The 22133-nt window shown below is 37.4% G+C and overlaps 1 protein-coding gene across 1 annotated transcript; it reads right to left on the bottom strand.

The window, feature by feature from the left end:
- Nucleotides 1-7952: 7952 nt before the first annotated feature.
- LAMTOR3 (late endosomal/lysosomal adaptor, MAPK and MTOR activator 3) lies at nt 7953-21129 on the bottom strand (the record flags this gene model as incomplete). The annotated part of the gene is made up of 6 exons (XM_080697183.1): nt 7953-8026; nt 10886-10949; nt 13128-13261; nt 16586-16644; nt 20379-20413; nt 21118-21129. The coding sequence occupies 6 exons, from the start codon at nt 21127-21129 to the stop codon at nt 7953-7955; spliced, it is 378 nt and encodes a 125-aa protein (XP_080553309.1).
- Nucleotides 21130-22133: the final 1004 nt, after the last annotated feature.

Here is a 22133-nt window from a genome sequence, read left to right as displayed (position 1 = left end):
CAGTATGTTGAGCACACTGTGGGAGCAACCAGCAGGTAAAGGGAAATGAAGTGTGAACATCATCATAAAGGAATGGTGATTCTGAGCACATTCTCACCTGTGGAATTCTCAGGTCCTCTCAGCAAAACCAACCAACCAAACAAAAACAATAGTTTTTTATTGAAGCCTCCAGGGGACAGAGAGTGAGATGGAAACTGCATCGCATTTATAGCTAGAACAAAGATGACATGCTTGGCCTTCAGTGTAGACACAGTCTCTGGGCACCCGTGCTCTCAGGCAATGGCCGGGGTTGAGAGCATAGCTTATCTTAGCACGTGGGAACACAGCAAATTGGCAGGTGCTGTGATTTCAGAGTATTTGTGAAGGGCTCTACAGGAACTCCTATCGATATCTGAATATGCTGGAAAGGAACTAGATATAGGAAAAAAGTAAGGGCAGAGGCAGAGAAGGAAGCATAGTGGCTCGCTGAACTCATCCTATTGTTATTTTCCCAGTTCCAAATACACAGGTGGTATAGACATACTCAGCAAGTAGCACCCCAGAATGGTTCCCTGACTTGTGAAATGAGGGCTATTATAATCGAAAAGGCTAAAAAAGCCAGGTGTGGTGGTGCATGCTTGTAATCCCAGCATGCGGGAGGCTGAGACTGGAGGATCACGATTCGCGGACAGCCTCAGCTACTTAGTGAGGCCCTCTGCAACTTAGTGAGACCCTGTTTCAAAATAAAGAATAAAAAATAGAGCTGGGGGTGTAGCTTGGAGGTAGAATGCCCCTGGGTTCCACCCCCAGTACTGCAAAAAAAAAAAAAAAATAGGGCTAGGTAGGGGTGTAGCTCAGAGGTAGAATGTCCCTGGGTTCTATTCCCAGATCCCCTCCAAAAAAAGGCCAAAAAAAAAAAAAAAAAAAAAGAGGAAAAAACCCACTAGTACTGTCTCTGCCTGAGAAAATACTAAACAAAAAGTGGTGCCACATTCCTGGAGGGATTTGAGAAGTTAGTGCCACCATTAAGACAGTGGCTGCAAGGATGGTGATTCCTTCCACATCCCTCTTCAGCCCAATTTGACATGTATAAAAAACAGGCACATCTTGGAGGGTGATAGTGGACTGTCACCGATTTACCCTGTGGTGAATCCAATGGCAGTTCCAGACAAGATTTCACTGCCTGAGCAAGCCAGCATGTCCCCTGGCCTGGTACGTAGTTATTGATCTGGCAAAATACTTGTTTTCCTTAATACCTCTTAATAAAGACCATTAGAAGCAGTTTGCTTCCAGCTTACAAGGCCAATACTCTTTCACTGTCCTTTCCTAGGGGTATATTAACTCTCTGGCCAAATGTTAAAATTTGGTTCACAAGAATCAAATTTCCCTCCCATAACACATTATATTGGTCCACCACACTGATCACATTAAGCAGACCGAACCTAGTGAACAATAAGTAGCAATAACCCTAAGCACTTTGGCAAGACATCTGTGTCTCAGATCATGGGAAACAAATTCAAGGAAGATTCAGGTGCCTTCCATTTAACTGAGATTTTTAGTGGTCCATAGTAGTAGGGGCCCTGTTAAAAATTTTCTTCCTTTTCTCTCTTTCTTTTTCTTTCTTCTTTCTTTTTTTCTTTTTCTTTGCTACTGGGGATTGAACTCAGGGGCCTTGCTCATGCTAGGCAAGTGCTCTAACACAGCCCTTTAAAAAAGTTATCTTAGCTGGGTGTGGTGGTGCATGCATGTAATCCCAGTACTTGGAGGCTGTGTCAAGAGGATTGCAGATTGCAAAATCAGCCTCAGCAATTTATCAAGGCCTTTGGCAACTAAAGACACTGTTTCAAAATTAAAAATAAATAAATAAATAAACCGGCTGGGGTGTAGCTCAGAGAAAGAATGCCCCTGGGTTCAATTCCCAGTAAAACACACACACAGAACTTTGAGACAGGGTCTTGCTAACTTGCCCAGGCTGGCACTCAACTTGAGATTCTCCTGTCTCAGCCTCTCAAGAAGCTAGGATTACAGGTGTGTGCCACCATGTCCAGAAAGGTATATCTAGCAGAATAATTTACCTTGCTGGGCAAGGTAAATTACCTAGCAAGGTATCTGTAGTAGAATAACTTACTACATCTAGCCATTCTACAACCAAAAAAGAGGCATAATACCTAATGGGACTCTTTGGAATTTGGAAGTATCATTTCTAGTATTGTTCATTAGTTTTATCATATCCCCATCATTCTGAAGCAGCTGGCTTGACAAAATGGTGGAATGACCTTTTGAAGACTTCAGTTATAAAACTAGGTAAATGGAAATATCTTGCAGAGATGGGACAATGTTTTCTAGGAGGCTATGTTTAAATAGCATCAATATAGAGTACTTCTCCCACAGCCAGATGCAATTATAGGAATCAAGAGGTAGAAATGAGAGTGGCACCATTACTATACCTAGTGACCCACTAGCACAATTGTTGCTGCTCGTCCCCAGGTTCTGAAACTCAGCAGGTGTAGAAGTCTCTGTTGCAAAGAGGAATGCCTCCACCAGGGGACAGAACAATTCTACTGAACTGTACAGGCTGTCACCTGCCACTTTAGATTCTTTGTTTCTTAATCAATAAAGAAGGAAATAACTAAACTGGCTGGGGTGATGGGTCCTATTTACTAGGGGTAATTGGGCTGCTACTACACAAGGGAAGTAAAAGTATGTCCGGAATACAGGAGATCCTCCAGTGGATGTTAGTGCCACCAAGCCCTTTGATTCAAGTAATGAAAAACTACAAAACCCACCTTAGGCAAGAATGGCTCATTCCTCAGGAATGAAGGTTTGAATCATCCCACCAGGCAGAGACACAAACAGCCAATGTACTTGAGCAAAGGGAATATGGAGTTGGCAAAGGATAGTTAAAAATACCAGCTGAAACCATGTCCAGTTGGCAAAGCAAGGACTGTGATGATGTATGTACGTTTGTATGCATTTTGTGGTGTTGGGGATTAAATCCAGAGGCATTCTGCCTTTGAGCTACACCCCCAGCCTGAGCTATACCCCCAGGCCTATTTTATATTTTATTTGGAAACAGGGTCTCACTAGGTTGATGAGAGTCTCACTACTTGCTAAGGCTGAGGATCCTCCTGTCTCAGCCTCCCAAGTACTGGGATTACAGGTGTGCCACCACACCCAGCTGTGATTGTTATTTTACTGTTTGCATATATCCATCATAAACACAAACATGTATATTATACATATATGTCAAGTATTTTTCTTCTCTCCCTTATTTTGTACCATGAGATGTATTAATAGTAGTTGAACTTGCATCAAGTATTTAAGTTATAGAACAGCAAAAAGAAATGTGAAAAGCCGGGCGTGGCACACCCTTGTAATACCAGTGCTTGGGAGGCTGAGACAGGAGGATCGCACAGGTTCAAAGCCAGCCTCAGCTACTTAGGCTCTCAGCAACTTTGTGAGACCCTGTTTCCAAATAAAATATAAAATAGGTCTGGGAGGAGCCAGGCGTGGTGGCACACACTTGTAATCCCCGTGCTTGGGAGGCAGAGACAGGAGGATCATGCAGATTCAAAGCCAGCCACTCTGGCTTAAGAGACCCTGTTTCCAAATAAAAATATTTACAAAATAGGTGTCTGGGAGTGTAGCCTGGAGGTAGAAGGATTTCCAGGAACCCCAGTACCCCCTCACACACACACACAAACAGGAAGTATAGCCCAGAGGTAGAAGAGCCCCTGGGTTCCATCCCCAGTATCACACACACACAAAAAAATAATAAGAAGGAAAGAAAGAAAGAAAGAAAGAAAGAAAGAAAGAAAGAAAGAAAGAAAGAAAGAGAGGGAAAGAAATGTGAAGCTGAGTGTGGTAGTGCATGCTTGTAATCCCAGCATTTGGGGGGCTTAGACAAAAGGTTCCAAGTTCTTGGCCAGCTTCAGCTACTTAACAAGGCCCTTTGCAACTCAGTGAGACCCTGTTTCAAAATAAAGAATAAAAAGAGAGCTGGTGATATAGCTCAGAGGTAGAATGCCCCTGGGTTCCATTCACAGTACCGCAAAAAAAAAAAAAAGAAAGAAAAGAAAATGTGGATATTACCCTTGGACTTTGCATCCTCTTCTGGGGAATTCTCTTGATTGTACACAGGATAGTTGTATCAGGTTGTAAGTATGAGTTATTGCCTTTATTTGGAAGTTAAACTATGGCATAGAGAAATGTATACAGGTTCCAGTCTAGAATGGGCTGTGGAAGGCTTGTTTTCTGTGTGTCAATTTGGCAAGGATTAGTACCCAGTTATTTAGTCAAACACGAATCAAAGTGTGGCTATGAAAGTATTTTGTGGATATGCTTCATAACTACAATCCCTTGAAGTTTAGTAAAAGAGATTATCTTCTATTCTGTGGGGAGAACTCATCCAATCAGTTGAAAGATCATTAAGAGCAAAATTGAGGTTTTTCTTGCTTGTCCCTACAAACATAACATAAACCAATCCCTTGAAATAACACGAACACACATATATCCTCCCAGTTCTACTTCTTTGGAGAATCCTGATACAACTTTGTTCCTATATATCTCATCATTTTAACTTTTTGTTGCTTGCTAAAATATTTATTTTTATTATTTTGGAACAGTTAAAAATTCAAAAAGTACAATGACGTTTACAATGAAAAGGTTCACTTGGGAGGCTACCAGTGAAATCAAGTTCTTCCATGTATTTCTTCTGATAGACTATCAGATAACAATGTGAATATACATATACTACTTTTCTTTTTATAAACAATTGCAAGTCAGTTTTGAATCATGCTTTTTTTTCAAAGACCATACCTAGGAGATCCCTTCATCCTAGTGCCTAAGGACTTCCTTATTCCTTTTTCCACTGGGCAAATGTAGAAATTTATTTTCCCAAGCCTTTACCTAGAATGAAGGCCTTGAGTGAAAGGAGCAGTCAATAATCACAGCAGGAATGGCAGGTCTGCACTAACTGTACTGTCCAAGAAACCAGAGCATCCCACCTAGGGTGAGAATGCAGGCTGTCTCCAGTCCTCTAACTGCAAAGAATATGCTTATAAATATGTTAATTTTGCCCATCTATATGCACTGGTAGGATAAATTTCTGGAAAAAGAATTGCTGGACCAAAGGAGATTTTATACACACACACACACACACACACACACACACACACACACACACACACGCACGTACACGCACACATACACACACATCTCAAATATATATATATATAGTATGTATGTATTTGAAAGCTTGATATTGTAGAATTGCTGTACATAAAAGGTAAACAAAAACCTGTCCCACACATTGGATAATCCCTTTTCCATTAGCTTGTGATGCCATCTTTATGGTTTAAGTCCTTTATAAAGTTTAAAGAAAAGTGTTCTGGGTTATACCATTCTATTGATCTAATTACGTACATAGTTTTACACTACCTTCTACTTAACCTGTTTTTTTTTTTTTTTTCCCCCTTTTCGGTACTGGGGATTGAACCCAGGGGCATTCTATTTCCAAGCTACATCCCCAGCCCTATTTTTTATTCATTATTTTGAAACAGGGTCTCACTAAGTTGCAAAGGACCTAAGTAGCTGAGGCTGTCCACGAACCACAATCCTCCTGTCTTGCCCTCCCAAATACTGGATTACAAGCGTGAGCCACCACACCCAGCTATAATCTAGTTTTATGTTATATTTTTGTTGTTGTTCTTGTACTGGGGATTGAGCCCAGGGACATTCCACCTCTGGCCCCATTTTAATTTTGAACTAGTCTTGCTAAATTACTGTGTGCTGGCATTGGATGTACGACTCTCCTGTCTCAGCCACCCAAGCACTGGGATTACAGGCATGCACCACTGAGCCTGGCTTATATTACCTTCTAAAATAATTTCAAAATTATTTTAGCAATTCTCACCTGCTTTTTTACCTAGATGAACTGTACATAATTTATCTATTGCATCCTTTCAACTTGAACAGTAGTAGCATAAACATGCAAAGGTTAAGTATCTCCATTTATCCTAGTTTCTTTTCCTGTAGTTTTTAAGATATTATGACATGCAAACTAAATTTTAGCCACCTTATTTATAAAAGATTTGTTTCCTTCATGCACCACCTTACTGGCAAGAATTTTCTGGACACTGTTAAATAAGATGAGAATTCTGTATTTTAATGTCTAATGTTTCATTAGATTGTAATGATTATTTATAGCTCCCTACAAATAACATTATTTCTTTTTGTAAAGGTTATATTTTTTGCCATTTTATTGCATCTTAGAGATGCTGAAGATTAAACTCAGAGCCTTGCACACTAAGCAAGTGTTCTACCACTGAACCATATCCCCAGCCCTCTTGTCCAATTTAAGTACCCCTATTTGTGACTCTACAGTACCCTCTGTACAGCTTTATTGCAGCACTTTTAACTTTTTTTGGTATTAGGAATTGAACCCAGGGGTATGCTACCTCTGACCTACACCCCCAGCCCCATTTTATTTTTTATTTTGAAACAGTGTCTCACTAGGTTGCTGAGAGTTTCACTACTTGCTGAGCCTGCGATCCTCCTGTCTCAGTCTTCCAAGTACCGGGACTACAAGCATGTGCTATCATGCCCAACTATTGCAGCACTTTATATATTACCTGCTTTCTTTACCAAACTATAAGTTCTTTAAAGGAATATATGACAAGTTAAACTCATATTTGTATTGGAAAGATGAAGAAAAAGCTGCACAGAGCTTGGCTAAGTGCTTTACTACATAATTCTAGGATAGGATCCACAAATACTCGATGTGCAAGGCAACCTCCAGAGCACGGGAAGATGACCTGAAGACGCTTCTGAGCACTGTGCAGTGCGGTGGTTCTGTGCCTGGCAAACAAGAGGTGCTCCATGCATACATGCTGGATTCAACCAGTGTCAAGGAACTTAGTGACTTAGGAGGAAATTAACAACTTGAATGATGGGTTATGTTTCTAAACCTAAAAGGGCATATTTTACAACTGTGATATTTCTTTTATGGAGATGCAATTAGGCTCATAGATAGGGTTTATTTTCCAATTGACTGATTACACTAGGTAAAACAATCTCTAAACCAATCCATACAAGAAATATTCAGTATATTCATGTAGCTGAAAGAATAAAATATATTATTTTCTTTAAATCTTTGAAAGAAGTTGAAAAAAAAGACCTATATAGTGCTCAAACTATTTTTAAAAATACTATTTTATTTATACTCATGTATGAAAAAATGGCCATACTATGTTTATATACATACTGATACTGGAAACAGAATTCAATAACAAATCACATTTAAATTTTATAAAGAACACACAAACATTAAAATACTGATTGGTTATAGAAAGCAGAGTAGAAAGAAAAACCATAAGCTATAAATTTTTCTTTTCAATAAAGATCAGCACCCTCTGAGAAGAATCAATTAGTAATATTCATCTACACTGCAAAATAATATACCCAAAGGAAAGTTAGTGATTGTACTGATTTTATTACTTTTACTAAGCCATTTGTCTTCCTCACACTCAATGCAAAGAAATAAAACATAATCTAAAGAAATATATGTCATTATTATTCATAATAAAAAGGGTCTGCTGCATTCTTGCAGGCCTGGGACTACTGTACAATAGGGAATACTTAATGGCTCAAGTGGATCAATGTACCATTTTGATTCTGATCCACTGAATAGATCTCATTCATATCTGGTGACTGGGAATAACTCCATGGGAGCTGTGACAGACCGAACCATTTCTGTGGTATGGCAAGATCTCACCAAATTTAAAAAAAAAAAAGGCCTTATATAAGTAAATATAACAACCAATCTGTAAATTATAGACACATTTTTTAGGATAAGGTGAAAAAGTGGCCCTTTCTTGAGTACATGAATAAAGTATTATTGTGGTCTAAAGATTGCTGGGTTGATATTGTGTTGTTATTATGAAGACAAGGTACACAGTGAAGCCGCTGTTGGATTAAGAAACTTCCACAACTTTTATCAATTCTTCAAATAATGGAGCAAGTTCCTTTTCCAGGCTGACAATTAATCCTGAAACAAAGAGATTTAAAAAATTAGATTGTGAGAAGAGTTTCAGACTTCCTGAAAGTCATTAACTTTAATTTCTTTTTCCAAAATTCAGTTACTAAAAAGAAAATTGAACATAGTTTATTCCCCATAACAACTAAAACAAAATATTATAATTCTGACTAAAGTAAACAAAAATTCCATATTCATTATAAAGTTGATTTTCATCATCTATTATTAAAGTAGATGAATGAAAAATATCTGTATTAGTAGATACAGAATGAATTATATACACTATCATATATTAAGAGCTTTGAAAAGAAAATCTTTTTCCCCACTGTGGTAGCATGGACCCAACCCAGGGACACTTACCACTGAGCTCCGCCCCAGCCCTTTTCATTTGTTTGTTTGTTTATTGTGGTGTATGTGTGTTACTGGTGGTAGAACCCAGGGGCTTTCTACCTCCCAGCTAAACTCCCAGACCTATTTTATATTTTATTTGGAAACAGGGTCTCACTAAGTTGCTGAGAGCCTCACTCAGTAGCTGAGGCTGGCTTCTAACCTATGCGATCCTCCTGTCTTAGCTACCCAAGTGCTGGGATTACAAGTGTGTGCCACCACACTTGGCTTTTTATTTTTCATTTTGAAACAAGGTCTCACTAAGATGCTGAGCTTACCTTGAACTTGTGATCCTCCTGTCTTAGTCTCCCAAGTATGGGCGTGGTGGCACAAGCTTGTAATCCCCGCTTTTAAGAGGCTGATACAGGAGGATTGCACAGGTTCAAAGCCAGCTTCAGGTACTTAGTGAGATTCTTAGCAACTTAGTGAGACCCTGTTTCCAAATAAAATAGAAAAAAATAGGTCTGAGAGTATAGGCTAGAGGTAGAAAGCCTCTGGGTTCCACCACACACACACACACACACACACACACAATATGCTGGGGTTGTAGCTTGGAGGTAGAATGCTCCTGGTTTCCATCCCTAAACCGCAAAACAAATCTTTTTTTTTTTTTTTTTTTTTTTGGGGGGGGAGCTATGGAATAACCCAGAGGCAATCTATCTCTGAACCACATTCCCAGCCCTATTTTCTATTTTAAATCAGGGTCTACATTATTGAGGGTCTCACTAAGCTGCTGAATATGGCTCTGAATCTACAATCCTCCTGTCTCAACCTCCCAAATTCTGAGATTACAGAAAAGTGCCCATATGGGCACTCATTCAGCTCATTCCTTTTTTATGGCCGAATAAAACTCCATCACGTATATTACAGCATCTTTTCTTTATATGTAAGGAATATATATTCTTACGGAGAAAATTTTAACATTATATCAAAAGAGGCAAACAGGCTGCTTCAATATTGAGCACAGGAAATCAGAAATTATTTTATAACTTCAACAAAGCCTACAGATAAGTAGGTATTTCAAGAGAAAAAAGTTTAAAAGATGGATTATAGAGTATAAAACATTTATGTATTTAAAAAGAAGTTCAATGATGAATCTGGGAGAGAAACTCATTAGAAACTATCTAGCTTCTCCTTAAAATACCAGATTGAAGGTTATATACATAAGACAGTACTTATTTTTTGTTCAAACAAATATGTTCCTCTGTCTTATACAGTATTAAAAGCATCTGTATGAAACCTTTCAAGGAAAGGTTTTAAATACTAAAATATAATTCTGTACATTATCACAATATACAACTGTTGGTTTGGTATGGGATGATTGGTGATTTATCAACACTAAAGTTTAAAATATGGATGTTGCTACTATCCTATACAATTTGCAAAGTTTTTTTCACACATATTATTTTATAGCTTCAAGATATTTAGAAATGGAATACACCTAAGAGATCAAATCTACACCCCTCAATTTAAAGTGAGGGATCTGCCGGGTGTGGTGGCGCACGCTTGTAATCCCAGCATTCGGGAGGTTCGCGGTTCGCGGACAGCCTCAGCTACATAGTGAGGCCCTCTGCAACTCAGTGAGACCCAGTTTCAAAATAAAGAATAGGGGTGTAGCTTGGAGGTCAAATGCCCCTGGGTTCCATCCCCAAACCTTCAAAAAAAAAAATAAAAATAAAAAATAAATAAATAAATAAAGTGAGGGATCTAAGGACAGGCTTCAATGACACAGCACAAAGAACAATCTAGTTTGCTTGAGCGAAAACAGAAGGAATAGCTAGTATATCCCAATAGCAATTATCTGAAAGATAGGCCTTTAAATAAAAGGAAAAACCTTACTGTATGCAAAGGAGAATAAAAATATTATAATTCATCTAAAACCGCCCTTATTTTACATATAAATGCCCAGTGAAGGATATTGGATATCAAGGGATTTTACTATTTTCTATAGTATGACTTCATAGCATTCTCAAAATTTCCAGCCCTCTGGAAAAGTAATAATGTGTTTATTCTAGTCACATTCTTTAAATTTTCAATCACATTCATCTTGCTATCACTCAAAATGTTTAAAACTCGGATTATTTGGCCCATAATTACATCATCCTTGTTAATAATATGTGGGTTCCTTTTTGTTATTTTCTCCTTCCTTTTTTTCCTAAACTAATTTAAGGTGAGAAAGATGTAGCACTCAAGATAACATTTAATTTTCCTTCCTATCTGAAAAAATTTACTTACCCCATATACTGTTTCATTTGAACTAGAAAATAACCCCATAATATAGAGAAAGCAGATATTAACTCCATTATATAGACAGATAAGAAAACTGGGATTCAGAGAAATTATTTTCCCCAAAGTCAAGAAAAATATATGGCAAAGCTGAGACACAAATTCAAGTTTTTTTACTCTAACTGTTATTCCTATTATACTACACAGATATGGTAATATAATGAATTAAAAACTATATTCAAGGTAACTAAAACATACCAGTATTAGCACTGCTGCTAGCTATGAAGCTCACCACCAAAGGTAAACGATTGAACTGAACCACCTAAAAGGAAGAGATCCAAATGTTACAGTGTGAAAAGGGAGTATAATTTAACTAAAATTTTTAATCTTTCAAAAAATTTTAAATGGTCAGTTACTAGCCCAACATTACATCATTAAATAGAGGAACTGAAAGTAAACATTTCCATAAAACAGACATACTAATTAACACTTAAGAGACAGTAATACCACTTAGCTTGGAATGTTTTCATTGTGGAACCATATCCTTTTTATCTGAATCTTTTCATCTCTAAAGCCCGAGTATCACTTACATAGCAGAGGCTCAATCAATAGTTGAAAATTAAAGGCTAAAGGTAGCCGTTTCTTAGTCATTCAAGTTGAGTAGTCCCCCATCCTCATCTGTGATTTTGCCTTCCGAGATCTTAGTTACCTGAAGTCAACCATAACCCAAAAATTTTACATGGAATATAGCAGAAATAGTAATTTACAACTTTTAAACTGCACACCATTCTAATACGTTGCCACTCTATTCTGGCAATGGTGTGCAAAAGGAGTGATGCTGGCAATTCAGATACGACAAAGAGAAACCATAGACCTCCTTTAAGTGAAAAGATGGAAGTTCTGGGCTTAATGAGGAAAGAAAGAGTCAGATGCTGAGGTTGCTAAGACCTATGGCAAGTTATTATTAATCTCCTACCTTGCCTAATTTATAAATTAAACTTTATCATGAATTTGTAGGTTTAGACAAAAACATAGTATACATAAGATGTAATGCCATCTGTGGTTTCAGGCATATGTTGGGAGTCTTGGAACGAATGCCTCATTGATAATGGGACACTACTGGAGTTTTGCCTTCATAATTTTTTCTTCCTCCTCCATGTCATTGTAATTTAAATTAATTTTAACTAGCTACCTTAGCTCAGTACCTTAGTGAGACTCTTAGCAACTTAGGGAAACACTGTTACAAAACAAAAAATAAATAGGGCAGAGTGTAGCTTGGAGTTAGAGCACCCTGAGTTGAATCCCCAGTATCACACACACAAGAAAGGAAAGAAACTTATGGATGTGGTGGCCCATGCTTGTCGTCCAAGTACTTGGGAGGCTGAGACAGGAGGACTGCTGGTTGAAAGCTAATCTCAACAATTTAATGAAACCCTGTTTCAAAACAAAAAAATAAAATAGGGCTAGAGTGTAGCTCAGAGAATGCCCCTAGGTTCAATCCTCTGTCTCTGTCTCTGTCTGTCTGTCTGTCTCTCTCTCTCAAACACACACACACACACACACACACACACACACACACACACACACACACAGGAAAATTAGCTTCAACACAATTCTTACTGTTGAAATTAAAGGTCAGATTGGTTGGTTGTTTTCCTATTACACTTTAAAAATGTCTAACTTTAAAATAGAAAATATCACCATATGTCATCAGTGGCCATCCAGTGGTACATGAATCATACTCTAAAAACATCATTAGATTAATTTATGCTTAAAAAAATGTAGCTAGGGATCAAAAGATGTGTAATAACTAATTTCTACTTCAATAATAACCTCATTTTTTTTTTTTGTGTGTGTGTGTGTGTGTGTGTGTGTGTGTTACTGGGATAGAACCCAGGAGCATTCTACCTCCAAGCTACATCAACAGCCCTATTTTTTATTCTTTATTTTTTGAAATAAGGTTTCAATGAGTTGCAAAAGGCCTCACTAAGTAGGAGCTGAGGCTGTTTTCGAACCACAATCCTCCTGTCTCAGCCTCCCAAATGTTGGAATTACAAGCATGTGCCACCACACCCAGCTATAACCTCTTTTAAATATGCATTTCCAATTTAAAAAATCAGCAACAACTTATATAAATGTAACTTAAACAGCAGAGTTTCAAGAGAAATTTTTTATCTGTTACAACAACAACAAAAAAATGTGCCTAACTGTTTAGCTAACGGCACCATCTACTGGAGTTGACAATGATCTAACAGCCTTTTTAGGATAACCTGTACTTTATTTTAAAATCTTTAAAGTACTTTTCCATAGTAACTGTTCCCTGGTTTAAAAATGTAAAACAAAATAAAATTTAACTATATTTTTAACATAACCAATTTAAAAGCTAAAATTTTAAAATGTCTTCTTCAAAGCTAACAGAATTTTAACACCATTTATATTATATAAAAGACACAAAAAGGATAATTGAAATCAGCAAACCATTTGATAATTATGGACTTACCTGGTAGGTATTATAGTAACAGATGATGCTTTTGTTTTTTGAAAGTCCAAGTTTGCTCCCTTGGTCTGTTGCAAGGGCAAAAGTAGACAAGAAGCCAGGTCTCAAAGCATGCTCTGGAGCATTATCATTGGCCACTGAAAAAAATAAGTCATGTGAATAAAAACTACACAGAGAATATGATAAGGAAAAGATGTACATCACCTTTTTAAAAATATACACACACCCATAAAAAACAAGCATAAAGTTATGTTTTGTTTTGTTTTTTTTTTTTTTTTTTTGGTGGTACTGGGGTTCCTGGAAACCCTTCCACCTCCGGGCTATGCTCCCAGACACCTATTTTTTATATTTTTATTTGGAAACAGGGTCTCCTAAGCCAGTGAGACTGGCTTCGAATCTGCACGTTCCTCCTGTCTCCGCCTCCCAAGTGTGGGGATTACAAGCATGCGCCACCACGCCTGGTTAAAGTTATGTTTTACAATACCAAAAACCATACCACCAATGGGCCTCATAAATTTGGGTGGGAAAAACTGCTCAATCAGAAGTTAAACAAACATGCACACAGGTCTTGGTGTGTTTTCCTTCAGGTCCCATCCTGCCACCTTGGCCCTCCCTGTACATAACAAGGAGACTGGTAGTGATGCTTTCATATACAGGCACAGCATAATTGAACTGTGGCTTTCATCAGTTCTTTTCTTCTCCCCACTTCTCACACCCTATCCCCTTCCACTATAACTGGTTACTCTCCTCAATTATCTGAAGTCCCTTTTGTCTTCTGTTTTCTCTCTAGCTTCTGCATATGAGAAAACATTCAACCCTTGGCTTTCTGACACTGGCCAATCTCATTTTAGCATATTCTTTAGTTCCACTAATTTTCTTATGAATGACATAATTTTGTTGTTCTTTGTAGCTGGGTAAAATTCCATTTTGTATATATACACCACATTTTCATATGTGTTCATCTATGATGGACACATAATTTAGCTATTGTGAATTGTGCCACTATAAACATGTATATGCATTTTCACTATGGTGTTCTTTCTTTTGGAAAGACACTGAGGAGCAGTATATCTGGGTCATATGGTAGTTCCACTCTCAGTCTTCTGAGGAACCTTCGTACTGATCTCCACAGTGGTGATACTAATTTGTCCTAGCAACAATAAATGAGTTATTTCCCCACATTCTTGCCAACACTTATTATGGTTTGTATTTTTGATGACTGGAGTTAGAAAGAATCACAGTGTAATTTTGACTTGCCTTCTCCTAACTGTTAATGTTGAACATTGTTTCTTTGGTGTTTGTTTGTTTGTTTGTTTGTTTGTTTGTTTGTTTGTTTTGTGGTACTGGGGATGACCCAGGAGTATTCTACCTCCAAGCTATATTCCCAACCCTATTTTTTATTCTTTATTTTGAAACAGGGTCTCACTGAATTGCAAAGGGTCTCACTAAATAGCTGAGGCTGTCCACGAACCGTGATCCTCCTACCTCAGCCTCCCAAATGCTGGGATTATAAGCGTTCTCCACCACACCTTTTTTGTTTAACACTTTTTAATAAATTTATTAGCTATTTGCATTTCTTCTTTTGAGAAGTATCTATACAACTCAATTGACTTCGTTTAGGGGTGGAGGGGAGTACTGAGGATAAAACTCAGGGGCATTCTACCTCTGAGCTATACCCCAGCCCTATTTACTTTTTATTTTGAAACAGGGTCTCACTAAGTTGCAGATGGCCTCACTAAGTTGCTTAGGCTTAACCTGCTTATCCTCCTGTCTTAGTCTCTCACATACTGGGATTACAAGTGTTCACCACTATGCCTGGCTCAATTGCCCATTGTTTGATTTTTTTTTTTTTAGTGTTAAGTTTTTAAAGTTCTTTATATATTCTAGTTATTAGTCTTCTATCAGAGAAATAGCTGGCAAAGATTTTCTCCCATTCAGTAGGCTCTCTTTTCACACTCCTAATGGTTTCCTTTGCTGCACAAAAGCTTTTTAATTTGATGCTATTCTATCCTATTTCAATTTGATTCTCAGTTTTACTTCCTTAGATTTCTGGATCTTACTGATGAATTCTCTACCAGTGACAATATGTTGAAAAGTTGTTCCTATGGCCTCTAGTAGCAATTACAAAATTTCTGGTCTAACTTTTAGGTCTTTGATCCATTTTGAGCAGACTCTTATGCAGGATGAGAGTCAGGGGTCTAATCTTATTCTTCCATATATGCGTATCAAGTTTTTCCAGCACAGCTCAAGGCAGTAACACAAAGATGTTTGAAAAGAATATTAGAACTGGAAAATTATCTGAGATTATTTTGTTGAAAGTTCTCAATAAAGAACTAAGGAAAAGTAAGTGACCTACCCACGGTCACCCATGTTGTGTGGTGGGTTAGAAAGCACACTGGACCACGCATCAGGAGATGATGGTTTCTATTACTTTCTTGTCATTGATTCATGTCCAACTTTGCACAGGCAATATTTGCATCTGACCACCTTCATTTATAAAAGAACTAAACTAGGAGACTTCTTTCAATATAAAGTCTAAAATTATATGATAATCACCGGTGGAAAATAAATTATAAACAAAATGTACAAAACATTATTTTATCTTTGGTAAATCACTATAGTATCTTAGCTTTAACTAGGCACATCCATTCTGATTATACAATAAGGTTGAAATGGTATAAATACTCCAAGTCCACATCGATTCTGTAACATAGCATATATTAGTCAAAAAGAAATAAATAAAAACCCGAAAGTGAGGCAAACGATTCTTATTAGATTCTGACTGAGTAAAATAATTATGAAGTTAAAAGTTTTAAGCTTGACCTGGTGCACAGGAGTACTTGAGAGACTAAGACAGGATGGGTGGTTCAAAGCCAGCCACAGCAACTTAATGAGACTATTTCAAAATAAAATATAAGGCTGAGGGTGTAGCTTGGAGGTAGAACTATCCCCAGCACCATTAAAAAAATTTTTTTTAATCCATGTCTAATAAGAAAACAGGAAATCATACAAAATTAGAAAAAGAAATCAGATGATCCAAATATATTGGTATTATCACAAATTAGTAGCAATACTGATTAAATATCCAAATACACACACTATGCTATACAATTACATATTTGGAGGAATTTGTGTATAAAATATATCCAGCTATATATATGCTCACAGATATACAAATGGTTTACATTAATACCATAAATAACATCAATGGGAAAATGGGCCTGTGAAAAATCCATGCCAAAATTCTATATGGTTAACATAATACATTTGATATGTAATATATTATAGGTCCAACCCAGTCTCCCAACACACAAAACCAAACACTTGCCCCAGAACTAAGACAATCTTCTGAATTTGTTAAAATTAGTTTTATATATTTGCCTTTTGCACTACTCAGATATAAACACAAATATTTAGTCAAAAGCAAACATGACATTTTATTTAAAAGTATTCAGCTTTACCTTTAATAACAGGTACTCCATCTCTATCTGACACAACAATAGCATGGAGCCCTTCAACACTAGGAAGAGAAAAGTTAAAACATTATAAAACATTTAATTTTCTCAAAATAAATACCTCAAAGACATACTGGTGATTCTCATGTATATTTCTGAAAAGCAGGGCCCTCAATTATTGACATAAAATGCTCCTATAATGCATCTGCCCAAACTCTCCCCCCAAAATTGAATAAATATATTATTACTGATGTTTATAATCTCTACAAATATATATAGTTTGGTGATGAAGACCTAAAACAGTTGATTCTCTATTGGTTTACAAAAGTAGAAAAGGTTATCAGCAATGGTTAGTGAGAGAGAGAAAGAGAGAGGGAGGGAGGGAGAGAGAGAACCATTTCCTTTCATTCCTTTCAATATTGAGTGCCTATTATGGCATTTAATACTTTGTGTGGCACTTTAATACTTTTTTCTATAAGCAATTATCAGTCACTGACTTCACAAAGCTTACAACTACTAATCAAATAATCTCCCACTTACAAAAGTAAAACTACAATTGTGGCATGTGCTACTAAGAGATCCAGAGGGATATGAGAACCTACAAGAGCGATCTAATGGAGACAGGTGAGTCTGAGAAAGCTTCCATGGGGAGTGGTATCTCAGCTGAGCTGTGAGGGTACTGAGTAATTGAAGAGTGGAAAGATGGTTCAAGGATAATGCAAAAGGGTAGAAAGTGGGCTGGGGATATAAACTCAGTGCCCTGCAAAAACAAGGGCGGGGAAAGGAATAATGAAGGCCATGCAGCAATCCTTTCAGCCATGCCTAAATATAGTAAATAAAATGGTCAAGGTTATATCTGAAATTAGAAAGATATGATTTTGAGCCGGGCGTGGTGGCGCACGCTTGTAATCCCAGCATTCAGGAGGCTGAGACCTGAGGATTGCGGTTCGCAGACAGCCTCAGCTACTTAGTGAGGCCCTCTGCAACTCAGTGAGACCCGGTTTCAAAATAAAGAATAAAAAATAGGGCAGGGGGTGTAGTTCGGAGGTCGAATGCCCCTGGGTTCCATCCCCAGACCCGCAAAAAAACAAAAACAAAAACAAAAACAAAAACAAAAAAAAAGAAAGATATGATTTCCAATTTAAACTCTGCTGCTTACTATTATGCTACTTTGGGCCAGTTAGAACAGCTCCCTATGACTCAGTGAAACAACCTGAAAATGGAAAGAATTATACTTATTTGGTTTCTGTGGAATTAATATGATGCCTGTGATGTATAGGCTGGTACATAGGGCACATACAAATGTAGAATGTAGAATGTCCCTGGGGTTCATCCCCAGTATCCCCCCAAAAAAGATTAACTTATTAATGTAATTGAGAAAAGTGGATATGATAAAAATGTGGCAGAAAAGTGATGGTGGAAAAATAAATCACATTAAAGAAAATCTGAGATTTCACATTAAGGAAATCTCAGAGATGTCTCACGACACCAAAAATACAGAAGATAAAATGTGGAGAGCTGAATCAGACTAAGAATGGAGTGGGACAATTCACCAAGACACAGAAAAGATGCTCACTCCTTAAAGTATATGAAAGGAAGCAGTTTGTAAACTCTGTTTAAACTATTCCTGATAAGTCTTTTACAAAAAAATAAAAATTTTAATTATCAATATTCTTAATATTTTAGGTTAGTACACTAAGTCGATATTTACTTAGTATTTGTTTTTATTTCCCTAAATCTGTAAATATTTGTGACCAACAAAAAAAAATGTTTGTTTTTGGAAAATTTTAATGTTTTTTTAAAAAATTATAAGGGTCACAAAACAACTGTTATTTTCCCCACTGATTCCTAAAATTCTTTTATAGCAAGCTATATATATATATATATATATATATATATATATATATATATATATATATAGTCATTTCTATGGTCCTGTCATTAACATGCAAAGCTAGAACTGCCTGCATTACCAGTTACTGGGTTGAGAACAGAATCAGTAATCTGTCTGTATAGTTTGCCAATATTAAGAGAAATAGAATACAAATTAACTTAAGCACCGTATTAACATTAAATCAATTGTAAAATTATTTCTCAACTAAAAATCTCATGCCAGACATGGTGGAGCATGCTTGTAAATCCTGGTTACTTGAGAGGCTAAGACAAGAGGATCATATGTTTAAGGACAGCCTCAGCAACTCAGTTAGACCATGAACAACTTGGTGAGACTCTGTTTCAAAATAAATACACAAAATGTAAGGATGTAGCTCAGAGGTAGAATACTCCTGGGTTCAATCCCCAATACCACAAAAACAAAACAAAACAAAAAAAATAAACCTCAATATTTTTATTTATTCTTGAATACATAAGAAAAATACAATAGTTAAATTTGAGACCAGAAAATAGTATCATTAGTTTCCATTTATCTGTAATTAGGGTAATTAAAAGTATAAGCCAATAGGTAAACCATACCAAACAATTCAAGCAAAAATCCAAACAAGAGGCTTTTTTTTTTTTTAACAGCCTACAGAAATAACTGACACCCACAACGTTTTATAACTTCAGATTTGGGGGAGAAGAAAAAAAGATCTCACCACATATTCTGCTATATTACTTCAAAGGTTATTCAATTAATTCTGAATCACTTCATTCTGAAATGTGAAAATGCATGTCTCAAGTCATGTTCCTTTCCCTCTCATACCTTTAACTGTCAAGAATTCTGAGTTATTTATAAATAGTTGTGAAGGCAGAGGAAAGCAGTACTTGCCAAAGAAGGCATTGTGTTAAACTAAATGTTAATTTTAATTCAATTCAAATGGCAAAGACCCTTGAACTAGTAAAATGTCTAAAAGCAAGTTTGTAGAACTTAAGACAAGAACTTAATTTATATCAGCTGGGCATAGTGGTCACACTTGTAATGTTAGTACTTAGGAGGTGGAGATGGGAAGATCAAAGATTTGAGACCGGCCTCAGAAAATTTAGTGAGACCTTGTTTCAAAACTAAAAAGTAAATATTGGGCTAGGGAACTGGGTGTGGTGGTGCATACTTGTAATCCCAGCATTCGGGAAGCTGAGACTGGAGGATCATGGTTCTTGGACAGCCTCACCTACTTAGTGAGGCCCTCCACAACTGAGTGAGACCCCGTTTCAAAATAAAGAATAAAAAATAGGGCAGGGGATGTAGCTCGGAGGTCAAATGCCTCTGAGTTCCATCCTCAGACCCACAAAAAAAATTTTTTTAAAATTAAAAAAAAAAATTGGGTTAGGGGTGTAGCTCAGAGATAGACTGCCCCTGGGTTCAATTCTCCAGTAACTACATACACAGTAAATAAAGTGGTACATCAAATGGGCTGTGTATAGGCAAAAGAAAGCCTTGTCATTTTTTTTTAATATAAACTGCTTTCTGAAGTTATACAGACTCAACAATTGGGTCTAATAGTAATATTAAAACTAAAGGCAAATTCTAATTCTTTCCCTTAAAATGATTAGAACAAATCTGAACTACAATCCAGTAAAATGCTATGATAGTATTAGTTGAAAGAACTCAAAGATGGCAAGAAATATGAGTTCTAGCCCCCCAGCATCCATTAGCTGTTTAACTTTAGAAAAGTCATATAATTTCTTTAGGCCTCATGCTCTTTATCTGCAAACTCAAGGACATCACCTACAATACTTAGGATTATGTTAGGTACTTAAAGTGGTCTATCTAGCATAATATACACAAAATATTAATCTAAAAAAGAAAATGCCTCATATAATTATCATGCTATGCAGAATTTACTCAATAACAATTTCTTGCCTTGGTAACTTCTTATACAGGAATCGCTTTAGGTCCTGAAAGAGAATATTAAAAACCATATTATAATATGTCTTCCACTTCTTTTCTAGACCTGTCTTATCTATCTTTCAGGAATCTTAAATCATCACTCATAACTTCTCTTGCCTGAGATTTCTATTTCTGATTTTGATACTCACTAGTTGTATAACTTTTAGCAAGTTCACTAACTTTTTTCTCTAAGCCAGTTTCATTATTTGTTGAATAAGGATAATCACTGAACCTATGATTTTAAGATGATAACAACAATAAGATTGTTGTTAAAGTTTACTGAGATGTATGCATTAGCATACCTGGAAATGGGAAACACAAATACATATTAGCTATAAAACCAGATCATACTTTTCACAATATTTTATATCCTGTAGCTACTGTTAAGGAAGCTTTTTCTATGTCCATACAGACTTTCCATTATAATTTTTTAGTGATCCTGGGTAAGTTACTTTATTTCACTAAGACTCAGTTTCCTCTCATTACTAGAAGAAATGACAATGTGTCAAGTGTTTAACACAGAAAGTGTTTAAAGAAACAGAACATTATTTTGTTTCAATACACACTCATTTGGGGGATTCATTGACAACTGCGGTATCTGTTATGACCTCTATTTAGATGATTAGGACATTTTTTTTGCTTTTAAACTTCTAATCTCTAATATTCGCCATGCCTCAATGATCATTTTATTTCCTTATCATCACTAGCTTACTATTGCTCGCATCTTACACAAATAAAAACTGAAATTATGCCACTAAAGAGATATCTGTTAGATATCATTTTAGATTGCTACAGGGAACTTAATGAAATATCATGACCCCTAACAGGAAAACAGGATTCGGAACACAAGTCCTCCTCCACGCATACTGACAAGAAAGGCAGCGCATCATCATTTAGAATTCCCAATGGTAAAACTCAGAGCCACCCTTCTGCCCCAGCAGAATTAGGAAGTGGGGAGAAGGGAGTGTTTCTCAACCTAAGGCACCTAGTGCCCTCCATACTCGTTCCAGACAGAAACCATGGACCCTGATATTCCATTCACTTTAGTCTCCTACTGCAGATCTCAGAGTAAATACCTAACTGGGGGAAGGAGGATTAAAGCCAAAACATATTTTTGTTTGGGAAGCTCTCCCTTTTCTCCTCTGTGGCCTCCTCCAACTCTCCCCACCCTCCCGTTCCTCTAGTGCGGGGTATCAACTCACATCCGCCATGATGAACACCTTTCTCCCACAGGATCAATCTCCACGCCTGGAAGAGAAACTCCCTGTGACTGTCCCCTCCAGGCTTCCTCGCCCTCCCTGACCCCCGGCAGCCAGCGGGATGGCCCGCGTCAGGACGAGGCAGGATTCCGCGGTCCCGGGTCTCCGCCCAGGGAAGCCGCAGAGAGTCGGATTCCCCAACACCGACCTGCAGGCAGCCGGGATGTCCTCCCTCCGCCTCTCCCGCCCCTGCCCGCACTCAAACGTCTAGGCCCTGAAAGAGGAAAAGGGCGACCCCTCCTTTGCAGATTCACTCCCCGCTGTACCCCGGGCCCGGCCTGAACACCAGGCAAAGTGGCGCCGGTTACCTGGGTTTCTGGGCTGCCCTTTTAGCTCCACTGCACTTCAGTGACAGGTTCCTCTGCTAGCAGCGGTCACATGATTCGCGACCTGGCTCGTGCTCCAGGAAGCACTTGCTACGCCTTCCACCACCGGTGAAACGTAACTTCCGGGAAGGCTGGCGAAACGA

Source organism: Muscardinus avellanarius (assembly GCF_963383645.1).
Source record: "Muscardinus avellanarius genome assembly, chromosome: 6".
Taxonomy (NCBI): domain Eukaryota; kingdom Metazoa; phylum Chordata; class Mammalia; order Rodentia; family Gliridae; genus Muscardinus; species Muscardinus avellanarius.
Note: the sequence above shows the minus strand (reverse complement) of the source record. Positions and strands in the feature narration are given on the sequence as shown.